The sequence below is a fragment of the Cladophialophora immunda genome (genome assembly GCF_000835495.1).
Source record: "Cladophialophora immunda strain CBS 83496 unplaced genomic scaffold supercont1.4, whole genome shotgun sequence".
NCBI classification, from domain to species: domain Eukaryota; kingdom Fungi; phylum Ascomycota; class Eurotiomycetes; order Chaetothyriales; family Herpotrichiellaceae; genus Cladophialophora; species Cladophialophora immunda.
The window spans coordinates 5,801,796-5,820,582 of NW_015622544.1; the positions used below are offsets into that span (position 1 = coordinate 5,801,796).

Here is an 18,787-nt window from a genome sequence, read left to right on the forward strand (position 1 = left end):
AAAACTCGATATTGTCAGCCTTGTTACCCCGTCCTGCTTTGCTTGTCCAGCCCCCGTTTCAGTTTTCGTGATATTCATGATTCCCCCTTTTGCCGGCCCACCGAACCTGCATCCCATAGCGGCATGTGCTGTGTCCGAGAGATGAAATAAAGCCCCTCATCCGCCTTCCGTTTGAACGAATTACTCGTCTTCCTTCTGTTGCCGTACCTTGCGTCCAGGTCCCTGATCCATCCAACGCCTTCGATACCCCAAATGAAAACAATTTGCTCGTACCTTCATCCCCTCTGTCAAATGTGATCCCCATTGAGTGGGCGGTGCTGTTGAGTTGTTTTCTGTAAGGATATTCTTGGTAGTGCACAAAGAGTCCCAATCCCCTGACCACATCCGTCCGCCGGCGAGGTCCGTTTCTCTTCGATAAAGAACCGTGCTGAGCTGCTAAGGACATTAGGTCCGGTCGCGACAATGTGTGTCCCTGGCCAAGACCTGAATGCCAATCCATACATCCCCGTTACCGAGAAAAGAACAATCGCGGGTCTGTCGCGGCCAGCCGATACTCACCCCTGGAGGAGAAATCCGTCCTTGAACAGCACTCAGAGATCGCCGTCTACAGGGCGTTGCCCACGGCGAAGGTCGTAGTAGCGCAAAATGAAATCCAGAAGAACGATTCCGCCGATTCCAGGCTTCAGGATATCTGTTTTCGACTTCCGGTTTGTCGTCCGATGCGCCAGTCCTTGACCGACTCTTAATTTCTGCGCCATGGTCTGGTTCAATCACTTTCGCATCCTGAGTTCAATCTTCATCACTGCTTTCCGACTCACTCAAAATCCCTTCTAAATATTCGCCAGGAAGAAGGTGCATCCCAAAGGGCTCTAGCTCTGAGTGAGTGTAATCCTTCAACTCGAACGTTCCGGGATCTGCGGCAGAATCGTCGACATCATTGGCAACCGCCATGCGCTCCGCCACCAGCGTCCTGGTGCAGCTGTAGACAATCTCATCTTCCAGGTCTTCGACTTCCTCGAACCATCGCATTATATACTTGATCTCCAGAAATGAAAGCTGCGTCATGAATATGTCGAGGGCTCGAAGCGTCCGATCCTCGGCGTTTTGCATCGCCTCCGTGAGGGGTCGGACATGCCGGCTCTGGACGTCGCAGGAGAGCCGCAGCGACGCGGGAAGAGTCTTGCCCGCATCGCGGTGCCTGAGCAGCGCCTCTGCCAACCCAACCAGGTCGATGTCCTCGGTTTCGGACAGGATGTGGATACGCTCGAGGCCAGCGGGTAACTTGCAAAGGCCATTGACAGGGAACCAGAGGCAAGGGCCTTCGACCCTCTCGTGAAAAGGACGGAAGAAATAGGTGTTCCTGGCGCTGAGGGTGAGCTCCTTGAGGCAGCGTAATCGAGACAGGTCGAATTCTCCCTGCGATATCTCGTCCTCGAGCGCAGTGCCGTCCTGGAATGTCACGCCCAGAGCCGTCAGATTTGGCTGTAGGCGCTGGAGCAGCTTGATCGCTTTGAGGATGAGAATATATTCTTCCCGTTCAATGCTGGGTCTGCTCAAGTGATTAGACATCAGCGATATTTCAAACGACGCCAGCGAGAGCGGCGCGCCCAGCAGGGCGGCCAGGGCGGGCTCCTCGAGCCGACACCTGATGAGCTTGAGCTTCTTGAGCGCTGTCGACTGCTTGGGGATGGAGTCTACCCGGAGATCACGTAGGTCGGCGGCTTCCAGGGTCAGCTCGACGAGCCTCGGAGCGTTCAGCAAAGGCAGAATCAACGACTGCTGCTGCCCCTCGAGGAAGGTCCAGAGTCTCGCATAGCAGTATTTTAATTGGTTGTAATTGGTTGACTGGAAATAAAAGGCCAGGGCAATCGCCCACCTCGTGATCAGGCGTTTGCATTCCTCATCCTTGAGATAGCATTCTGGACAAGCAGACAGGCGTTCCAGGTTGGGCAAAATCGAGGCAAGCGCTATTATCTCTTGGATTTTGTCGTCACGTCTCGGGCTGCCAAGGTAAGCTGGGATAAGCTCCAGGTGCCGGACGTAGTGAGGTCGAAGGGGATAGCGAGCCAGAAAAGCCTTGATTTTGTTGTATTCGTCCAGGTGCCTGACCGAAAGACACCTCCAGAAGAGAGGATCGGAGAGATGGAACGCCTTTTTGCATGTGGCGCGGAATGCTTCAATTGCATTGTCGGAGCTCTCTTTTTTGAGGTATCTCTTTCGGATGTGAGGCCGTGGGAAGTACTCGACTATCTGGAACAAGACCTCGTCGGGCAAGTCGAAGAGGACAAGCCTTTGGCCTTCTTTGTATCCGGCCATAGCTGTCAAGGGCGCCTCCCTCAGGAGACGTAGACGGTGGGAGATACTCAGGATTGGAGAAGGTTGCAGGGGAAAGTCAGTGCTGATCAGGCTGCTGAGGGAGGTTGTTGAGGAAGAGCTAGAGATGAGGTGGAGGCGGGCGCGGAGGCGGAGGATGGCGGGGAAAGGGGCCCAGGATGCTTGGGGTCAGGCTGCTTTTACAGGCAGCGGGGTCAAGAAGCACGGTTTTTGGTCTAGAAAATGCCTCGCCGCCCTGACCTGTTAGGCTCTACCCTCTCAGCCTCATATCCAAGTTGACTTTGATCACCTTCCCAAAAGGCTCGATGGACGTCGGGCCAGACGGGAGGACAAGTGCGGGATGCCTTGTTCCTGTGCTTCTGTGCCTGCACTCAACCGAACAACACTTGCTATGGCATGCTCATGAGAGGCCAACGAGAAGCAACGCACCCCCTCTTCCAACGAGAGTGGCCTCATCATCTGTGGCATTTACTGGCTAGGTCGTGCTACACGAGAGTTCGGCCGAGAAGCAACGCGTCGGAGATAGCGCGAGAAAGCTGTCGTCATGGATTTTCATCCTAAGAAGCGATAGACGCGAGCTGAGAGCGGTTCGGCCGAAGGACAAGGCTGAACCATTCATTAGATGGGAGCGTATTGCCAGTGTAAGTCTTACCTATTAGGTATATAAGAAAGGTCGTCATGGCTCTAATCTAATCTATCAAACAGAGCTTAGGCGTCTCTTTCGTTTGTATAAGAATCCAACCCGGCAAACACGATCCGACATCATGTCCGGGACATTAGCAGTTGTCAGCCAGTCTGGCAGTTCCATCAGCTTCTTCGACCTGGAATCGGGCGAGAGGACGGCACACATGACAGATCTCATCTCAGAACCGCATGAGCTGCTGTTCGATAGCAAAAGAAACGTCATGTACTGCAGCCACGCCTACCACCATGGACACTTCTGGTCGCATGGGGACAACGGCCATCAAATCTCGGTCATTGACCCCGACAAGAAAGAGGTGGTTGACATCATTGAAACAAAACCCGCACTCGGTCCTCACGGCCTGGTCCTTGATGCAGAAAGGGATGTCCTGTGGTACAGTTATGAAGAGCACGAAACTGGTGCGAGTGGAGGAGTGATCGGGATCGACCTGGAGACCCGCAAAGTCATTAAACAAGTCGAGAGCTCGACCAAGACGCATTGGTTCGTGGTAACACCGGACGGGAAAAAGGCCTTCACCTGCAACAAAACTGCGTCTTTCATCTCCGTGCTTGACTTGGAGAACCAACGGATGATAGGAAAGATCGAGACTCCCAGAGGAACAGAGGAATGCAGTATCTCCCTTGATGGAAAGTATGCTTACTTTCCGACGCCCGGCAATCAGCTAGGCAAGGTTGCAGAGAATGCCGAAGTCCTGGTCATCGACACTGCGACGGACCAGATCGTGTCCAGGATCCCACTGGAACATCCGGCCCAGTCAACATATGTTGCAGGAGACGGGAAACTTTTCGTGGGCGAGTACCTCTCTGCCAATGGCGCGGGCTTGGAGGGTCGGCTGGCCGTATATGACTCGAAAGCCCACGAGCTCGTTGGCACGACCAAGATTGGAAGTGTGCCACTGACTTTGCGGGCGTCTCCTGACGGCAAGCTCGGATTCACGGCGAATATCTTCGCCGGGTCGGTCTCGGTGGTCGATATGTCAACAATGGAAGTCATCAAGACGCTCGTGGTGGACACCGAGCGCAGTAAGTTCTCGAATTTGTGTCAAGGGGCTCATGGAATGGTTTATTTCCCCTGAAGCGGCTTTTTGCCGAACGGTTCTGGGATATGCCTTAGCATTGCCATCGTCCATCGATTTCTCATCCATCTCAGCTTGCTTGGGTGTCACAAGTCGAGTTTTGGGCCTCTGTGACGCCAAATGTATTTACAGATGACCTCGAATGTTCACTTCACCGCATTTTGGTCTCATTCTTATGATTTGCCGCCGGCCATCTTGTTCACCGTCCCGCCAATCGCGCCGTCTTCTTTGAACATTCCCCCAATCATCCCGTTTTGATCCAGGGGACCTCCGATCTTTTGGGCTGTGCCGCCGACAGCACCACTGCGGTTTGCCAAAGTTAGACGGAAATCCAGCACCGAGGGGGTTGAGCGGATGAGGAAAAGGAGGTCAGCTTGGTGACTCACTCTGCCGTGAATTGCTTCCCGACTGAACCCTCGGAGCTTAAAACCGGAGCCTATCGTGACGGCAATGGCCATGTCAGTACTAGAGCTGAACATATTTGGACTCGGAGGATGTAGGGAGCAGGGAAGTAGTAGTAGTTCAACAGAGATGAATGGCACAGGTAGGCCTTAACTTTCCTTACCTTGGCACCTGGAGCAGGATTGTACTCCATGACGGGGTTATTGTGAGGGTGTTCTTCCTTGGACTCGGGTCCTTGCCCTGTGAACTTGGACGTGTCGGTCTGACCTTTCATGATGTTCGGCGTCATCTTGCTCTTGGATCTAATAGTAGATGCTGTACGGATATGAAGCAGTCAATCAATCCCGCTGGTTATAGTTGTCACACCTGGTATGTGAGATCGGTGTGGATGCGATAAATCAACGGCGAAGACGGAGTATTTAATACGTAGGACAGCGATGCATTCGGCGACGTAGAATGGTGAAACTTTGCTACTGTGTAATGACCTAGTTGATGGGCCGCCTTTTGAGACCCACGTTGTTGATATTGCGTCATTGAGTGCAAGAAAGTCTGGCTCACCGTCACCAAGCAGTCTTGACAAGTGTAGATCATATAAAGGGCGAGGGAGGGGTGGAAGCGATGGACGGGCGTCATCGAATGCGCCTAGATGGATGGAAGACTCTGCCGCCTGCTTCTCTTTTCGCTACTGGTTCCTCCTAAAGCCAATTATCAGCCAATCGATGGCCACGTTTTCATGCCGAAGGCAGTTGGTAAGTATCCCAGGCGGAACATGCGAAAGAAAAAACAGGACTTTAAAACGTAACGATTGTTCGTATTGGACTTTTAGAAGCTTGCATCGACCTGGGATCCAGCTAACTGGATCCCAGATGTGGTGCCGCTCAGTTCATAATGACATTTCTTGTCTGTGTTTCCAATGATAGTAGATGAAGTCGCCGTTTGTTTTCCCTGTCCCCGGAGGCGCGAGTTGAGCTGTCCAGACCGATGCAAGATTGCCCCGACGATATCTGCCCCGAGTTATAGCAACGTAGCATTTCAGCGTGATCAACTAGCAGATGGCGTGGGTCTTGCCGTGCTTGCCTTGGAGAGAATGTTTCTCATCCTTGTAAGCATTGACATTACGACCGTTTCTTCCGATCTTGGTGTGATGCTTCTTCACATGACTGGAAATCCTGGTAAGTAAAACTAGAAGGAAGAAAGCGGAACAGCGTGCAACGTACTCTTGGTAACGCTCCATGGTCTTTTTGTCCATCTCCCCAAGCACCTGCAATGCCATTTTGATGTCGTTGACCAGGGAATCGCAACGTTGCTTGCTAAAGTCCTCACGGACCACAACACGCATCAGTTTGAGGGTCTCACTATGAGGAGCCATTGTATAGGCAGGGATAATCCAGCCACGTTCTCGAAGCTGGTGGGCGATGGCGAATTCGTCAAACATTTGCTCATTGTCGGGGTCCAGACGGAATGCAACCACAGGGAGTGATCGGCCGCCGCCGGGCGACATGATGATGAAGCCTAAAGCTCTGAGCTGAGCTGCCAGGTAGTCAGACGTGCGAGTGAGATTCAGCATGATACTGCGATATCCCCTCTTGCCAAGTCGAATCATTTGATAGTACTGGCCAATGACGTGGCTAGCTCCTTTGCTGAAGTTTAGGGTGAAAGAAGCCTGGTCAGCGCCGAGATAGTTGATGTTGAAGACGAGTTCTTTGGGCAAGTACTCAGGTGATCTCCAGACAACCCAGCCGACGCCAGGGTAGACCAGACCATATTTGTGGCCGGAGACATTGATGCTGACAACCTTGGGCAGGCGGAAGTCCCAGACCAGGTTGGGATTGACAAAGGGAGCGACAAAACCACCAGATGCTGCATCCACATGGATTGGGCAGTCGATATCTCGCTCGACCAGCAGGTCGTTGATCATCTGGGTGTCTTCATACTCGCCGGTATAGGTCAGGCCGAGAATGGTGCAAATACCAATGGTGTTCTCGTCGATCAGGTTGACAGCCTCCTCTGGGTCAATAACATAGCGGTCTTCGGTGCAGTACACGTATTTCTCTTCGACGTCAAAGTAACGAGCCGCCTTTTCCCAGCACACCTGCACAGCACTGTTCATGACAATGTTGGGTCTTGAGAAGTCCTTTCCCTCGGCTTTACGTTTATTTGCCCACCTCTTCTTCATCGCAAGGACAGCAAGCATGATAGCCTCACTTGACCCAATTGTGGAGGTGCCCATGGCGTTTTTGCCGTCCTCAGACTCGGGGGCGTTGAAGAGACGTGCAATCATATTGACGCAACGGTTCTGAATCTCGGCCGACTGCGGGTATTCTTCGTAATCAATGAAGTTCTTGGAGAAGGAATCGGTCATGAGCTTCTCGGCTTCGTCTTCCTGATCACAGATTGTAAGTCGGCGCTCCAATTTGGGAGGGCGGCAGTTGACAACATACCATGAATGTGGTAACAAAGCTTGCCAAGCTGTTTACAGAGTCTGGTCAGCTTCAATCTTTGTGCCCCGCGGATTTCGACTCACTTTAGCATAGGATTGCCATCGAGACTGAGCTCGTCTTTGATCATGCGGTACGCAATTTCTTTTGGCATCTCTTTCTCGGGGATTTCGTGTGATGGAAGATCCTCCGCAGCAAAGCGGGAACCATAGACGGAGGTGGAGAACTCATCTTCCCCGGGAGGCTCAAGAGAGATATGCTCGAGGCCAGGAACCACAGAAGCCCGACGCCGTGGGTGGCCAAATTCACTACTCTGACCTTTCTGAGGGTCACTCGTCACTTGGGCTAAGTGAACCATGTTGATCGTTCAGTTTTCAGTGAGCGACAAAGTCTCGAAGGAAAGAGGCAATATGGAAATTAGGAAAAGACAGAGGATGATGGAAGAGAAGGAAAGCGGTGGAGGTTATGAGTAGCAGCCCACCGTCCGACAGCAGGCAAAGCGGTGAGGAAGAAGAAAAGACAGGGAGGATTGACGAGTGGAAGAGTATGGAGGGGAGGGTAGAGTCGAGCTGTGCAGGATTTTGTTCTGGTAGCAGGGGGCGACAGCTCAACTGAGAACAAGGACAGCTGAGAGCTGCAAGTGACAGCGTGATGATTGGGTGAGCAGGAAGCTCAGGCTCTCATTTCATTCCTGAATTGTCGTCAGGGCATGACGAAGCTCCAGGGAAGTTCGGGTGGTCAATGCAGATGACTGAGAGAGGGATGGGATGATGAGAGCAAGTTCCATCAATTTGGGTGACAATTGGATGGCAAGGTGGTGTGCATAGTGGGGGGTGGAGTAAAAGGAAAGACATGTTTGAGGGGCAACAGAGCAGCCAGCGAGCCAACAAGCTCAGCACGCCCAGGCGGTGATGGAGCGTTGTACCTAGGCAGTTAGGCTCCGTGACTAAGTCCCCAGGAAGCCCAGACGGCTAACCAGTCGCCAAATGCCCCCAGGGGTGTGCTGGCTATTAATTGGCAGCCCACTAACTGATCGGTCTTTTGAAGTATCTGAGAACAAAACACCACGCCTCGTCCTGCGCCCCTCTTTTCCCACTGGACAATCAATCAGGCCAAAAGATTCCAAGATCATCCTCAACCACAGCTACACCCACGGGATCTAGCGAGCTTGACATTGCTTGGTTGTACTTCCCGCCTCGCCCCCTTGCGCAGATGCAGTAGCTCCAGGCGACTTCCTTCCGATCCAGGTTCCTCGCTTGATCTCTGGCCACCTTGGACTGCTGTCTTACCGTCCATCCAATTCCTGCCATATTTCCTACACCCAGCGATCAAGATTGACAGATGAATACCCAATGGTGAGGCAGAGTCTGAACACTGGGCGCAGAAGGTGATCGACCCATGCCCTCTGAAGGGCCCCGGCGATCAATCGATTCATTTTGCGTGGCGAAGTAGCTAACCAAGTGGCACAGTAGTTACAGCAGTCTCCCTCCCTCAGGCAAAACTCATCGAGCCCGGTCAAGGCCGCCCCGTCACCCCTCGTGCCGCAGCTCCCACTCGGACTTACCTCACGACATCTTCCGCCTTGACTTTGCTCTTAGAGGTCGCTAGATCCAGCTTGTGGCAGATGTATGGATGAACATCATTAAAGGAAGCAGGACTAAGATGATGATACTGGTTGTCCCCACTGTCCCGTGCATCCGCTCCAGCCTGCCCAGATATCTTCTCGCCTCTGACATTCCAGTCTGAGTATGGTTTCACTTGGGCTAGTGAGCGTGAGGTCCTTCTCCACCGCTTCGAGGGCCCCCTCGGCGAATAATTGCTTCTGTTTCAGCGCGAGACGTCAGCTCAAAGGGCAACTCAACCTCCAGGCTAGGCGATTGATAGTTCCGAGAGACAACAGATCGGGCTGCTTCCAATCCTTATCTGTTGGAATCCCTGGTCCAATATTCAGCAACGCTGAGATCTCGATATCTCACCCACAGATCAGAAGCGCTTCTTCGAGTGCCCATGGAGAGATCGGGTGCGACTGTGGCCGACCTCTTCGAAGAAGACAGGATTTCCCATTTTATTCACTGTTTAAAAGAAGCACAAGAAGCTTCTGGAAGTTGGCCTCTTTGGGGATTCGGACTCGATCTTTTGGCTTGTCTTCGACACGGTAGGATCTGGACCGTGTCCATGTTAGAGCCGCTTTTCTCCACGTGGAACTACTCCAGTCGCAAATCTGGCTGTGGCCGAACCTGTCCCTTATTCAGAGGAAGGCACGCACGCATATTCCCATCTGCTGCTCTTGTCATCTCCCGCCATTGTGCCACCCTCTCGGGATACGGCGGCCGGATCCAGCTCATATTACTGGAATGTCTCTCCAGCGACAGTGTTATGTTAAGCCGGCCCTGGTTCAATTCGAATGGACCCTTTCCCCTTTGGAGACGGCTGACTCTTGTCGAGTTAGGTATTTGCCGGTCTCCAGATAAATCGCTGTTCCAGTGTCAGTGTCGAGACAGTATCGCCCCGGCAACGGCCCAAGCCAGCTCATACCTTTTCAGAGAAGAACTATAACATTTTGACTTTGCTTACCCGCCGGTTCCAACACCGCCAATGATGTCTAAAATTGTGAGGCACGGCAGCACGATCAACTCTATGTTGTTTGGCGATAGCCCTACAGACGGCGTTCAGACTGCTTAATGTCAGCAGTGCTTGGAGCCCACCACCATTTCCTCAAGCCGGTGGTTTCAAAGACACGGGATATCGACGAGCGACATCCGACGGACGCACATACCCAAGGCGAGTATGTCCAATGCCTGCCGTTGACTCATTTTGTCGATATCGTCGTGTGCCAGAAGTTTGGCCAGAAGGTGTCGGACGTATGAGCAGAATCGAGAATGCTCTTTCATTCGGAAATGTCCTTGCCCAATTTTTTTGAGGTGCAATTACTGAGCAGGATCAGTCTTTGCTCGGCGTCAGAGGCAGCGAAAGACCTGTTCTGCGCACAGCCATATTCCCGTTGCCCTGTCTGATGGCCGGCAGGGGCCGTGTCTTGTCACTTGGCTGAATGATGACCAGATGCATTGCCCGGCTGCTTGTTTTGTCTCGTGAAAATCCAGCCTGACCAGCCCCTGGCGCGAGACTCACCCATCAGAACCAGTTTTGAGTCAATAGTGAATCACTTCTCTCTTGCTACAGTAGTATTCTTTCTCGTCAGACTGTGCCACTTATTTTTGACATCGGCTCGCCACCAAGGTCGATTCCACAGGAGGAATGAGGGTCATCTCGGGTTCGGGCAAAAGTATAAGGACTGGTGCTCACCGAGTTTCATAGTACGGAAATGAGATGAAGCAGGGATATCAATCAGATGTATCGCTGGCACATTGAATACTGGTGTAGAGATGGGCGACTTCATTCATCTCGCCGTTGATCGTTATGGAGATGCGGCGTCGGAAAAACGTTGATGCGCGTCCCGTTGCACCACCAAATGTCCATCTCAACCTTTTCTCTCTCTTGCTTTCTCATCTCTGCCTTGTATTTTTATCCCCTCGATTGTCTCTGCAACCTTGCCGCGCAGAATGACCTTGCCCCAGCGTCGACGGCTGAATCAGGCACATCATGCGACCGACCTCACCTCGGTTCCAGCTCGAATTGCACCACCGCTCTTCCTCAGGCGAATGAAAGCAGGACGTGGCTGAGCCCCATGCGACTTGCAAACACTCGTCCGACCGTCCCGGGGAACCAACCCCAGCCTCCACGTACACATTGCTGTCCGTTCTGCGGGGAAGTGGTTTGGACTACGGCCATAGAGGATCGCTGACCGCTCGTATTCCCCGGGACCTTTTTGGCATGGCCGTGGCTCCTCCCTCCTCCTCCTCCACCAGCTCCACGCTCCACATATTGCCCGATGGAAGTCCTCGAAGCTAAATCAATCCTCCCCGCCTGGGGTTGCCATTCGAATTAACAAGTTGACCATTGGCAGCAGGTGCCAATAATTTCCTTGCGGGGTCTGTTCCAGTCAGCCATTGCCAATGTCCTAAAAATCGAATCCGAGCAGTTGCTCAACGCCATGCCTCTTCTCGATTGGCTTTTCTGCATGCTCACAGGAGCATCGATTGACCTTGGCCGACCCTGGCCCTGGACCTTGCGCCCCTCTGATCCTGGATGACAGTGAGCCACGCGACGCCTAGCCCGTCCCGCTAAAGTACAAGGAAATGGAATTATTTCTGTGACCGATGCATCGGATGCATTCGAGATGCCTCCCTCGCACTGCATAAGGGGTCGGCAGTTTAACCCTGACCAGTTAGCATTCATTCCTCTCACATTGTCCACATCAGAAAAGCTGGGCTCTTGCCAGGGTCTACATTTTGTCCTGGCCCCACGTCCTGTCACCACCCTACCCATGGCGCGCTTGATGCTGGAGGATGCGGCGAGGGCCAGAAGTTCGGGTGGAAGCAAATAAAGAGGGTGGAAGCTGCTGTGGCCTGACCCCCGTCGCCCACGGTTGAAATAGCTGCCCCTTGCGCCCATCTGGAGCTCTCGCAGTCTTCTAAGTGCTGTCCATTTTTTGTTCTGTGACTGATCTGTGAGAATAACAAACGTCCGAGATGGCGACCGACCTTCAACACACCCCTACCTCCACGGAAAGGGACATGATCGAAGAAAAGCCTGGGTTGTCGCATACTGTCTCTTCAGGCGCAATCTCTATCAGTCCGGAACTTTTCGAAAAGGTGCGCATGTACTCGCACGGCTCTGCCGAACACTATCGTTCCTGCCTCAAGCTCGGGACACTAATGCTGCTCGACTCGGACAGCTCTACCTTACTCCCAAAGTTCCTCATTCCGGCGACAACATCAAGCGGTTCGCCAACCCGACTCCGCTCGGTTTCGTCGGGTATGCCCTAGACGCATCACCTTGCGAGACAGTCATACTGATGGACACCTAGCTTCGTGATCTCGACTATGACTTTTGCCATGGTCATGATGGGCTGGGGTGGCGCCAGCGGCCTCTCCCCCGTGGTGTATGTACCTTCATATCCCAGCCATCCTTCGACATTCCTCGATCAGAATAGGCTTGCTAACGTTTTCAAATACAGCGGAATCTTCTTCTTCGTCGGCCCGGTCCTCCTGGTTTTGACAGTCATCTTCGAATGGATCATGTAAGTCCCCTGAAAACCCGTTGTCTGGTGATGAGGAGACCTCCTCTCAGCTTTTCCTTCATCCCGAAACTATTGTTTGATCCTGACGTCAAACCAGGGGCAACTTCTTCTCCATGATGGTCTGCGGCCTCTTCGCTGTGTTCTGGCTTTCCTTCGGCATGCTTCAGCTCCCCACGCTCGGCCTCGCGACGCCATACTCCCCCAGTGGGACCAATGCCGTGATTGGCTCAGCCTCAAAGGAGTACAACGCTGTTATCGCCCTCTACTTGATTGTATGGGGATTCGCGTTGTTTACCTTTTTCATCTTCACGCTGAAGACGAACGTCGTGTTTGCACTCATCTTTTTGTTTGTCACGATAGGCGCGTGGGTGTTGAGTGGTGCCTACTGGAAAGTCAGTACCGGAGATTATGATACCGCGGGGGATTTGCAGAAGGTCAGTTTTGCCCTCTTCCCTCCATCAGCCATTACTGTGATGTGCTTTGCCGAGAATGCGTCTATTGCGACCATCGGTATTCGATAATGTCTCCGTTCTAGTGGTAGGACAGGACGCTAACATTGAGAAATCGAACACAGACTGGCGGAGCTCTGCTCTTTATAGTTGGCTGTCTGGGCTGGTACATGACTTTTGTCATGATGGCAGCGGAGATGCGTCTCGCCATCAAGCTGCCCGTGGGCGACCTGAGCCACTTCTGGCCGAAGACGGATGTGGAGATGGGAAGGGCCGAGAAGCAGGCCTAAGGGCTCCTTCGCGAGAGCTGCAAGTCCTGAGGTCGCCAACTCGGCAGGCCTCGTCCCCGTCGTCGTCCCTATCCATGTCCGAATTCCACTTCGCCTTCGATCTCTCGATTATTTGTTGCAGACGCAAGTTTTTGGCAGAAGCCAACTGGAGAAAGAAGTGAACAAAGCAATGATTGCGTATCTACCAATGTGCTCTTATCAGGAGAAAGGCTGCTCAGCAGAGAAAGACCTGGTAGCACGTCCTGTTTGACGGCTCCTCTTTGGTGTCTCCCAGAAAGGTCGATCCCCTGGACGAGAAGCGCGAGATGTGAGGATTTTTTCCCGCTGAGGGCGGCTCATCTCTCCCTCCACGCTCGTCCTTTTCACCACTAATTCGCTCGTTTAACCATTTGACCTTTTAGGTAATCAGCGACACAAAAGTCATGCAGATTGCGATCACAGTTGAGCAGTTTTTTATGTCCCGAATGATACCACTCTACACCACCGGCGAGGGAGGGAGAACAAAACCTTGAGTAATGCGGATTCAGAATCGCCCAATGCAAGGCATGTTTTCAATAGCCCGATACTCCATATTAATGTATTGCATTGCATTTTTGATGGTGACCCATTGTCAACATCATTGCCTACATGGTGTTGGTACCAGTGGCTGGGTCATAAGTGATTCTTCTGTCGCGATTCGCCCTTTTTCCCCCTTCAGACAAGGTCAAAGTACATTAAATGACGCCCTGGGGTGTAGTGCGATATCAATTTTTCTCTCTCTCTCTCATTACTGCCAGTGATTTGATCCCACATGGTTGAACATGCATGAATTCGAAGATCCCCCGAAATGCCGGCCACGTGAAGACTCGGTTTACAAATGCTGGATTGGGCCAAGAAGAAGATCAATCTTTGGACGACGACGACGACGACGCCAGTTGCACGTAACGCTTCTCGAGCCATTCCCTCGCCGTGTACACCTTGTCATCGATGCCGTCCGAGAACTTGCCCGCGACCTTGACGCGGTCTTGCTGCATGTCGAACTTGCCCACGGGCTTCATCAGGCTGTGGTGCGTGGGCCGCACGAAGTAGACCACGCTGACCCGTTCCATCCCAGCCTGCTCGCCGGGCGACGGGACGACGCGGTGTTTCGCGCTCTTCAGGGCCCCGTTGGAGAAGTGGACCATGGCGTCGCCGAGGTTGATGATGGCCTTGCCCGGCAGAGGCTTGACGTACTCCCACTCGCCGACGCGGCCGGGGGTGCGCGACTCGATCTGCAGGCCGCCGAGCCAGTTGAAGAGGATGGTGACGCTGCCAAAGTCGGTGTGCGAAGGGAGGCCCAGGATGTCGGTCTTTGTGGGATCCGAAGGGGGCTTGAGCGTGAGCCGGATGTGGTCGCCCGACGACTCCTCGAAGCGGTTGAGGTTGACAAAGACGTCCTCGTCTTCGCCGAACGCGCGCGCCAGCGTGCGGAGGATCGTCATGGCCATCTCGTGCGCGCCCTTGCAGAATGCCCGCAGCAGTGGCCTCGCGTCTTGAATGACTTCGGGGTACGTGCGGCTGGGCGCGACGCCAAACAGACAGTCCTTGCCAATGTTGAAGAATTCGGTGCTGTCCGGCCGCTGGGACTTGTCGGTCAACTTGACGGTCCCGGCGGGCTTGTATCCAAAGAACGAGCCTGTCTTGCGGAAGTCGTACTTGTCCTTTTCTGCAAACGGGAGGGCAAGGGCCTGCTTGCTGAGGTCGTGGAGCTCGTCCGCCTCGGTGAGGAGCTCGCGCCCCGGCTCGGAGTCGGCCATGTCGAGGTAGAAGAATCCGTAGGTCTGGCATGCTTGCAAGACTGCAGCGGTGGCGGCAAGGTCCTTCTCCAGCAGGCTTTTGGACGAGATCTCAGCAATTGGCGCGTGGACGAGGTCCGGAGGGAACGGTGGAATGCTTCCATGAACCCGGGTCGTCGTGGTGCTCGTCGTTGTGGCGGACATTGTGGTGGCTGACGAGTAGTAGGTACTTGGTAAGGAAGCAATTTGAAGACAGCGGCAGACTGCTGCTCAATGAAAAGCATCGACTCTTGCCACCTCTAGTTGATATGTCTGGGTCAAGGGCGGGCCCCCCTTCACCTACCTAGGTATACTCCCGCAGTCTTAGTCCTACCACCAAGAGGTAGATCCGGCGCCGTCAAATAGAGGCTGGAACTGCCGGTGCTTCTCCACAAAGACCCCTCCCCCAGACTGTTGAATCCCCGGAAAACCCTCTCTTGGTATTGTATTTCTCTCGACGCGGCCGGAGTCATCTATGTGGCCGGGACATGATTGTCGTGTCCTCAGCATCGCCGACTTGACGACGTGCATCTTCGCCCTACGCAGCATAAAGACAAGCGGTAGAGAGCAGAAGGCTACAGCGGCCATGTAGTTGTGAAGGGCCAGTTAGAGAGAGGCTGAGTAGGGCAGGTGGGGTAAGTCTGACAAGTTTCGGGTGAGGATGGTCAGATACCGGGCATATAGGAGTAGGATGCTGCTATATGACGAGTCTCCCAAGAGAGCGTCGTGGCTACCAGAGTAGCTGAGAACATCCCGCATGAAAGAACTGAAAAGGGGGCCAGACAAGTGGATTTGGTCGGAGATGGGCTTGGGCAGGTCTCGAGATATGGCGGAGGCCGGCATTGCTTGGAGTGCAACGAGTTGGAAACAAAGACCTCAGGCACAAGATGCTTTCGAATGGAAATTGATTTCAACAGCAGCAGGCAGTAGTGATGCTTCTTCCACCTGGGCTGCGCCTCATTACTCCGTCCAAGCCGCCGGCAACACTGCTCTATGAAATCCCCTTTTTATTGGTCCTTCTTTTTCTGATTATGAATTATTTCCACTTGTCTTTTGCACTTCTGACGATTCGCTAGGTCCTCAACAGCCATGTATCCCATGTCATGTTCATTGCCATTGACATTTCATTCTTCAGTCAGCCTCTCCGAGTCTTCTCTTGATATCGTTGCAGTCATGCCGGGTGCGTCACGATGCTCGGTTGTGATTGGCTTGCTCACGCAATGGCTTGGGTGACATTGGCAACGATCACTGCGCCGTCACTGGATACACATGCTGCATTTCCCATATCGCATTGGTAATCTTCGGTAGCAGGATACGTGAGGTTGAAGTTGGAGAACTTGGTGAGCACATTGTACGGAGCTTGACCAACGCTGTTGTCTGGGTCAGAACCGTGGCTTGAGAATGAAATGCGGAAGACAACTTGGCTTGCACATACCTGTCGTCAATGTACTGGTGGGCCAACCGCAACGAGAGGTTTCCAACCCCTTGCCATGAAGTGACGAGGACATCGAAGGTGCTATTGTCGCAGGTGTTTGCTGCGGAGGTAGGCGGGCTCAAGCCCACGGCCCATTCAACACAGCAGTGAGTGGAACCAACTTCAGGAGTGTCTTCGTCACAGAAGTCGACTGTCATTCGTCAGAAGTTGACAACCAACAGATTGTAGGGCCTGCAAGACGTCACAGAGTCTCAACTCACATTGAACATAGGTGCTCTGGGTCGACGTGGGATCTGCCTGGAAGGGTGAGGAGACGACGACGTTTGTGAGCTCAAAGTTGCCAGAGAATGCCGATGCAGCGGAGGAGAGAAGGGCGATGAAGGTGAGGAAGGTGAATATGGAAGCCATGACGGTAACGGTGAGGTGCAGCAAGCGTGAGCGTCTGGCAAGACAGAGCAAGGCAAGTGTAAATGTGTGGCGTCAGTCTCCAAGCAAGAGCACGGTGCTGTGTGTTGATGTTGTTTTGAGGTTGAGAACGAGGTGAGTTGGAGGAAGCGGAAAAGTGAGGTAAGAGAAATGAGGTCTTTATAGCTTTTCCTTCTACACAAGCACCCTGAGGTCAAACAGCAATGTTTCCCACCAGCCATTTTCATTGACTTATCCTGTGAGCGTAGCAGAAGATGGATCTCGACACAAACACCAATGGTTTGCATGCATGCCAATTGCTCGGCTGTTGTTGATAGACAAGCTCTTTCTATTGAACACCACGCAGCTTGTCGTACTAGAACAGCCTCCTTCCAGAATGCTACCGAGCGGAGTTGCAACTGAGACATTCCAGAAAACAGTCAGCCGGTTCCTCAATATGGATCTTCGGCGGTGCGTGCTCTCCAAGGGCAAGCGAAGCAGGAGTTGGCATGAGCCGTGAGTGCCCCCTTGCATGCCGTTTGCCTGTGATGCCACACCCAGCCCACCGCTTATCTGGTTCTCCTGCAGACATGGGGTTGGAGCGTGCTGGACGAGCGCCAGCTGCTCGGAAATTTTGTGAAGGTGCCAGAAATAGCCTCCCGAGTTACACAGAACCAGCAGAGCGTGACGGAGAGAGGACCATGAGTACCAATACCAAGGCTCGAATTCTGGACCCGACTGCAGCAGAGTCCCTGATCGGATCGGAAGGTTGCATCGTTCAACAAGAGGATTCCGTATGGAAGGGTATACCGATCTTCGCAGCGCAGGATCAATGACGATGTTTTGGGTCGATCAAGGATTGCTGGGGCTGGGTTCGGAGTGCACTTGAGGTGAGGCTTCTTTGTGCACCAATTCTGTGGCTGCTGCGAGGCAACGACAGGACACAAACCGCAGCACAGATACACATGGTGCTTGACAGCTCCCTCTTCGCTATGTGACATCTCCCAGCAAATGCTCAGGTTTGCGCAGAGATTCGGATCACCGACTCCAGCAATGCGGTAGGGAGACACAGCCATCCTGGACTCTCATCCATTGAATGGGTCGATCAACCCAGCCTCCGACGAGAGCAGGACGAAGCTAGAAAGTTCAGCGCATAGCAGGCCTGGTCATGTAGCACTCTTCATCTTCCGCCCGCTTGTGCCACGTCGCGAGAACCATCGCTTCCATCACACTGCATGAGGGATAGCCACAAAGAAAACCACTCACAATTGAACGGTGAAGGAAACAGGGTAGAATTTTCACGTTATGCCATTTGATTGCTCGCAAGCCCACTATCCGTAGACTTTCCATGTCCCATTGTAGCATTGTTGCACCAGGGGTAAAACCCCAGCCATGCCAATTGTGCTTTTCTCGTGTTCGCTGCAGAATTTTCTCCTGCCTCTGTGAATTCTGTTCAAGCGTCATTCCACCACCACCACCACCACCACCACCACCACCACCAGCGGCAGACATCTCACCACCATGACAGCCAGAACCGCTTAACCCTTCTTCTTGCTGACACCAACGGTTCGTCCTCTTCGGCCAGTGGTCTTGGAGTGCTGACCTCTGACACGCAGGCCCCAGTAGTGACGGAGACCACGGTGTGCTCGGATCTTCTTGAGACGTTCCAAATCCTCGCGCAACTTGCTCTCCATGCTGTTTGCCAATACCTGCGAGTCCTTGCCGTCCACAATGTCGCGCTGTCTGTTCAGGAACCACGATGGGATCTTGTATTGCGTAGGGTTTTGGATGATGGTGACAATCCGCTCGAGTTCTTCGGAGGTGATCTCACCGGCACTGTGGTGTATGAATTAGTTCCCGCTCTTCTCGAAACTTGAGATTTCCCATGACGTGTTCGTACCGCTTGTTCAAGTCGACATCGGCCTTCTTGCAGACAAGGTTGGAGTAGCGTCGGCCGACACCCTTGATTCGGGTCAAGGCGTACATGATTTTCTGCTTGCCATCGACGTTGGTGTTGAGGAGACGGAGGATGAACTGGACTGCGGCAATTGTGAGGATGCATTGTCTCGAGTGGATATGAGGATATACATACAGTTCGACTTCTCCCCGCTGACGAGAGCTGCCTCAAATGTTAGCAAATATCGATTTCAATCTGTCGCAATGTGCCAGTTCTTGGAGCAAGGCGCATGTATGTCCAATATGCTGTGAGATCGTGACACTGCGAAACCGGTATGGACTTACACATGATGGGCGAATCTCTCCTTGTCGGTTGCGTGGACGGTTGGCGATGGACAATCTTCGAGAACTGCCAAAAATTCAATGA

The 18,787-nt window shown here is 53.1% G+C and overlaps 9 protein-coding genes across 11 annotated transcripts; 2 read left to right on the forward strand and 7 right to left on the reverse strand.

The window, feature by feature from the left end:
- Positions 1-505: 505 nt before the first annotated feature.
- PV07_08316 (uncharacterized protein) lies at positions 506-2,354 on the reverse strand. The gene has a single exon (XM_016395471.1). It carries the CDS (start codon positions 2,314-2,316, stop codon positions 790-792), a length of 1,527 nt encoding a protein of 508 aa, XP_016248890.1. The 5' UTR covers positions 2,317-2,354; the 3' UTR covers positions 506-789.
- Positions 2,355-4,145: 1,791 nt separating this feature from the next.
- Positions 4,146-4,874, reverse strand: PV07_08317 (uncharacterized protein). The gene is made up of 3 exons (XM_016395472.1): positions 4,678-4,874; positions 4,499-4,548; positions 4,146-4,415 (listed from the first exon to the last, which is right to left on the reverse strand). The coding sequence occupies exons 1-3, from the start codon at positions 4,801-4,803 to the stop codon at positions 4,286-4,288; spliced, it is 306 nt and encodes a 101-aa protein (XP_016248891.1). The 5' UTR covers positions 4,804-4,874; the 3' UTR covers positions 4,146-4,285.
- A 430-nt stretch (positions 4,875-5,304) lies between these two features.
- PV07_08318 (glutamate decarboxylase) lies at positions 5,305-7,706 on the reverse strand. Its single transcript, XM_016395473.1, has 4 exons — positions 7,039-7,706; positions 6,956-6,983; positions 5,732-6,897; positions 5,305-5,674 (listed from the first exon to the last, which is right to left on the reverse strand). The coding sequence occupies exons 1-4, from the start codon at positions 7,308-7,310 to the stop codon at positions 5,560-5,562; spliced, it is 1,581 nt and encodes a 526-aa protein (XP_016248892.1). The 5' UTR covers positions 7,311-7,706; the 3' UTR covers positions 5,305-5,559.
- Positions 7,707-8,017: 311 nt separating this feature from the next.
- Positions 8,018-10,200, forward strand: PV07_08319. Of its 2 annotated transcripts, none has more exons than XM_016395474.1 (2): positions 8,018-8,339; positions 8,422-10,200. In XM_016395474.1, exon 2 carries the CDS (start codon positions 8,960-8,962, stop codon positions 9,506-9,508), a length of 549 nt encoding a protein of 182 aa, XP_016248893.1. In that variant the 5' UTR covers positions 8,018-8,339; positions 8,422-8,959; the 3' UTR covers positions 9,509-10,200. The 2 variants fall into 2 exon arrangements, with proteins under 2 accessions (XP_016248893.1, XP_016248894.1); XM_016395475.1 differs by having other exon boundaries at positions 8,018-8,307.
- Positions 10,201-10,480: 280 nt separating this feature from the next.
- On the forward strand, positions 10,481-13,400 carry PV07_08320. Of its 2 annotated transcripts, XM_016395476.1 has the most exons (6): positions 10,481-11,664; positions 11,748-11,827; positions 11,880-11,954; positions 12,030-12,092; positions 12,190-12,526; positions 12,667-13,400. In XM_016395476.1, exons 1-6 carry the CDS (start codon positions 11,542-11,544, stop codon positions 12,829-12,831), a joined length of 843 nt encoding a protein of 280 aa, XP_016248895.1. In that variant the 5' UTR covers positions 10,481-11,541; the 3' UTR covers positions 12,832-13,400. The 2 variants fall into 2 exon arrangements, with proteins under 2 accessions (XP_016248895.1, XP_016248896.1); XM_016395477.1 differs by having other exon boundaries at positions 11,748-11,954.
- PV07_08321 (uncharacterized protein) lies at positions 13,394-14,844 on the reverse strand. The gene has a single exon (XM_016395478.1). It carries the CDS (start codon positions 14,787-14,789, stop codon positions 13,713-13,715), a length of 1,077 nt encoding a protein of 358 aa, XP_016248897.1. The 5' UTR covers positions 14,790-14,844; the 3' UTR covers positions 13,394-13,712.
- Positions 14,845-15,753: 909 nt separating this feature from the next.
- Positions 15,754-16,509, reverse strand: PV07_08322 (uncharacterized protein). The gene is made up of 3 exons (XM_016395479.1): positions 16,320-16,509; positions 16,060-16,249; positions 15,754-15,994 (listed from the first exon to the last, which is right to left on the reverse strand). Exons 1-3 carry the CDS (start codon positions 16,465-16,467, stop codon positions 15,838-15,840), a joined length of 495 nt encoding a protein of 164 aa, XP_016248898.1. The 5' UTR covers positions 16,468-16,509; the 3' UTR covers positions 15,754-15,837.
- Positions 16,510-17,033: 524 nt separating this feature from the next.
- Positions 17,034-17,540, reverse strand: PV07_08323 (uncharacterized protein; the record flags this gene model as incomplete). The annotated part of the gene is made up of 1 exon (XM_016395480.1): positions 17,034-17,540. The coding sequence occupies one exon, from the start codon at positions 17,538-17,540 to the stop codon at positions 17,034-17,036; it is 507 nt and encodes a 168-aa protein (XP_016248899.1).
- A 462-nt stretch (positions 17,541-18,002) lies between these two features.
- PV07_08324 (40S ribosomal protein S18) lies at positions 18,003-18,709 on the reverse strand (the record flags this gene model as incomplete). Its single annotated transcript, XM_016395481.1, has 4 exons — positions 18,003-18,300; positions 18,365-18,503; positions 18,557-18,583; positions 18,706-18,709. The coding sequence occupies 4 exons, from the start codon at positions 18,707-18,709 to the stop codon at positions 18,003-18,005; spliced, it is 468 nt and encodes a 155-aa protein (XP_016248900.1).
- Between the last annotated feature and the right edge of the window lie 78 nt (positions 18,710-18,787).

Coding starts and splice junctions, on each gene's coding strand:
- PV07_08316 (XM_016395471.1), bottom strand. CDS start 2,316: ATGGCCGGATACAAAGAAGGCCAAAGGCTTGTCCTCTTCGACTTGCCC.
- PV07_08317 (XM_016395472.1), bottom strand. CDS start 4,803: ATGACGCCGAACATCATGAAAGGTCAGACCGACACGTCCAAGTTCACA. Junction 4,549..4,677: donor ATCCTGCTCCAGGTGCCAAG/GTAAGGAAAGTT, acceptor CCGTCACGATAG/GCTCCGGTTTTAAGCTCCGA. Junction 4,416..4,498: donor GGGAAGCAATTCACGGCAGA/GTGAGTCACCAA, acceptor GGCAAACCGCAG/TGGTGCTGTCGGCGGCACAG.
- PV07_08318 (XM_016395473.1), bottom strand. CDS start 7,310: ATGGTTCACTTAGCCCAAGTGACGAGTGACCCTCAGAAAGGTCAGAGT. Junction 6,984..7,038: donor GATGGCAATCCTATGCTAAA/GTGAGTCGAAAT, acceptor CTCTGTAAACAG/CTTGGCAAGCTTTGTTACCA. Junction 6,898..6,955: donor GCTTTGTTACCACATTCATG/GTATGTTGTCAA, acceptor ATCTGTGATCAG/GAAGACGAAGCCGAGAAGCT.
- PV07_08319 (XM_016395474.1), top strand. CDS start 8,960: ATGGAGAGATCGGGTGCGACTGTGGCCGACCTCTTCGAAGAAGACAGG.
- PV07_08320 (XM_016395476.1), top strand. CDS start 11,542: ATGGCGACCGACCTTCAACACACCCCTACCTCCACGGAAAGGGACATG. Junction 12,093..12,189: donor GTCATCTTCGAATGGATCAT/GTAAGTCCCCTG, acceptor ACGTCAAACCAG/GGGCAACTTCTTCTCCATGA. Junction 12,527..12,666: donor CCGCGGGGGATTTGCAGAAG/GTCAGTTTTGCC, acceptor AATCGAACACAG/ACTGGCGGAGCTCTGCTCTT.
- PV07_08321 (XM_016395478.1), bottom strand. CDS start 14,789: ATGTCCGCCACAACGACGAGCACCACGACGACCCGGGTTCATGGAAGC.
- PV07_08322 (XM_016395479.1), bottom strand. CDS start 16,467: ATGGCTTCCATATTCACCTTCCTCACCTTCATCGCCCTTCTCTCCTCC. Junction 16,250..16,319: donor CCAGAGCACCTATGTTCAAT/GTGAGTTGAGAC, acceptor GACGAATGACAG/TCGACTTCTGTGACGAAGAC. Junction 15,995..16,059: donor CACCAGTACATTGACGACAG/GTATGTGCAAGC, acceptor CCCAGACAACAG/CGTTGGTCAAGCTCCGTACA.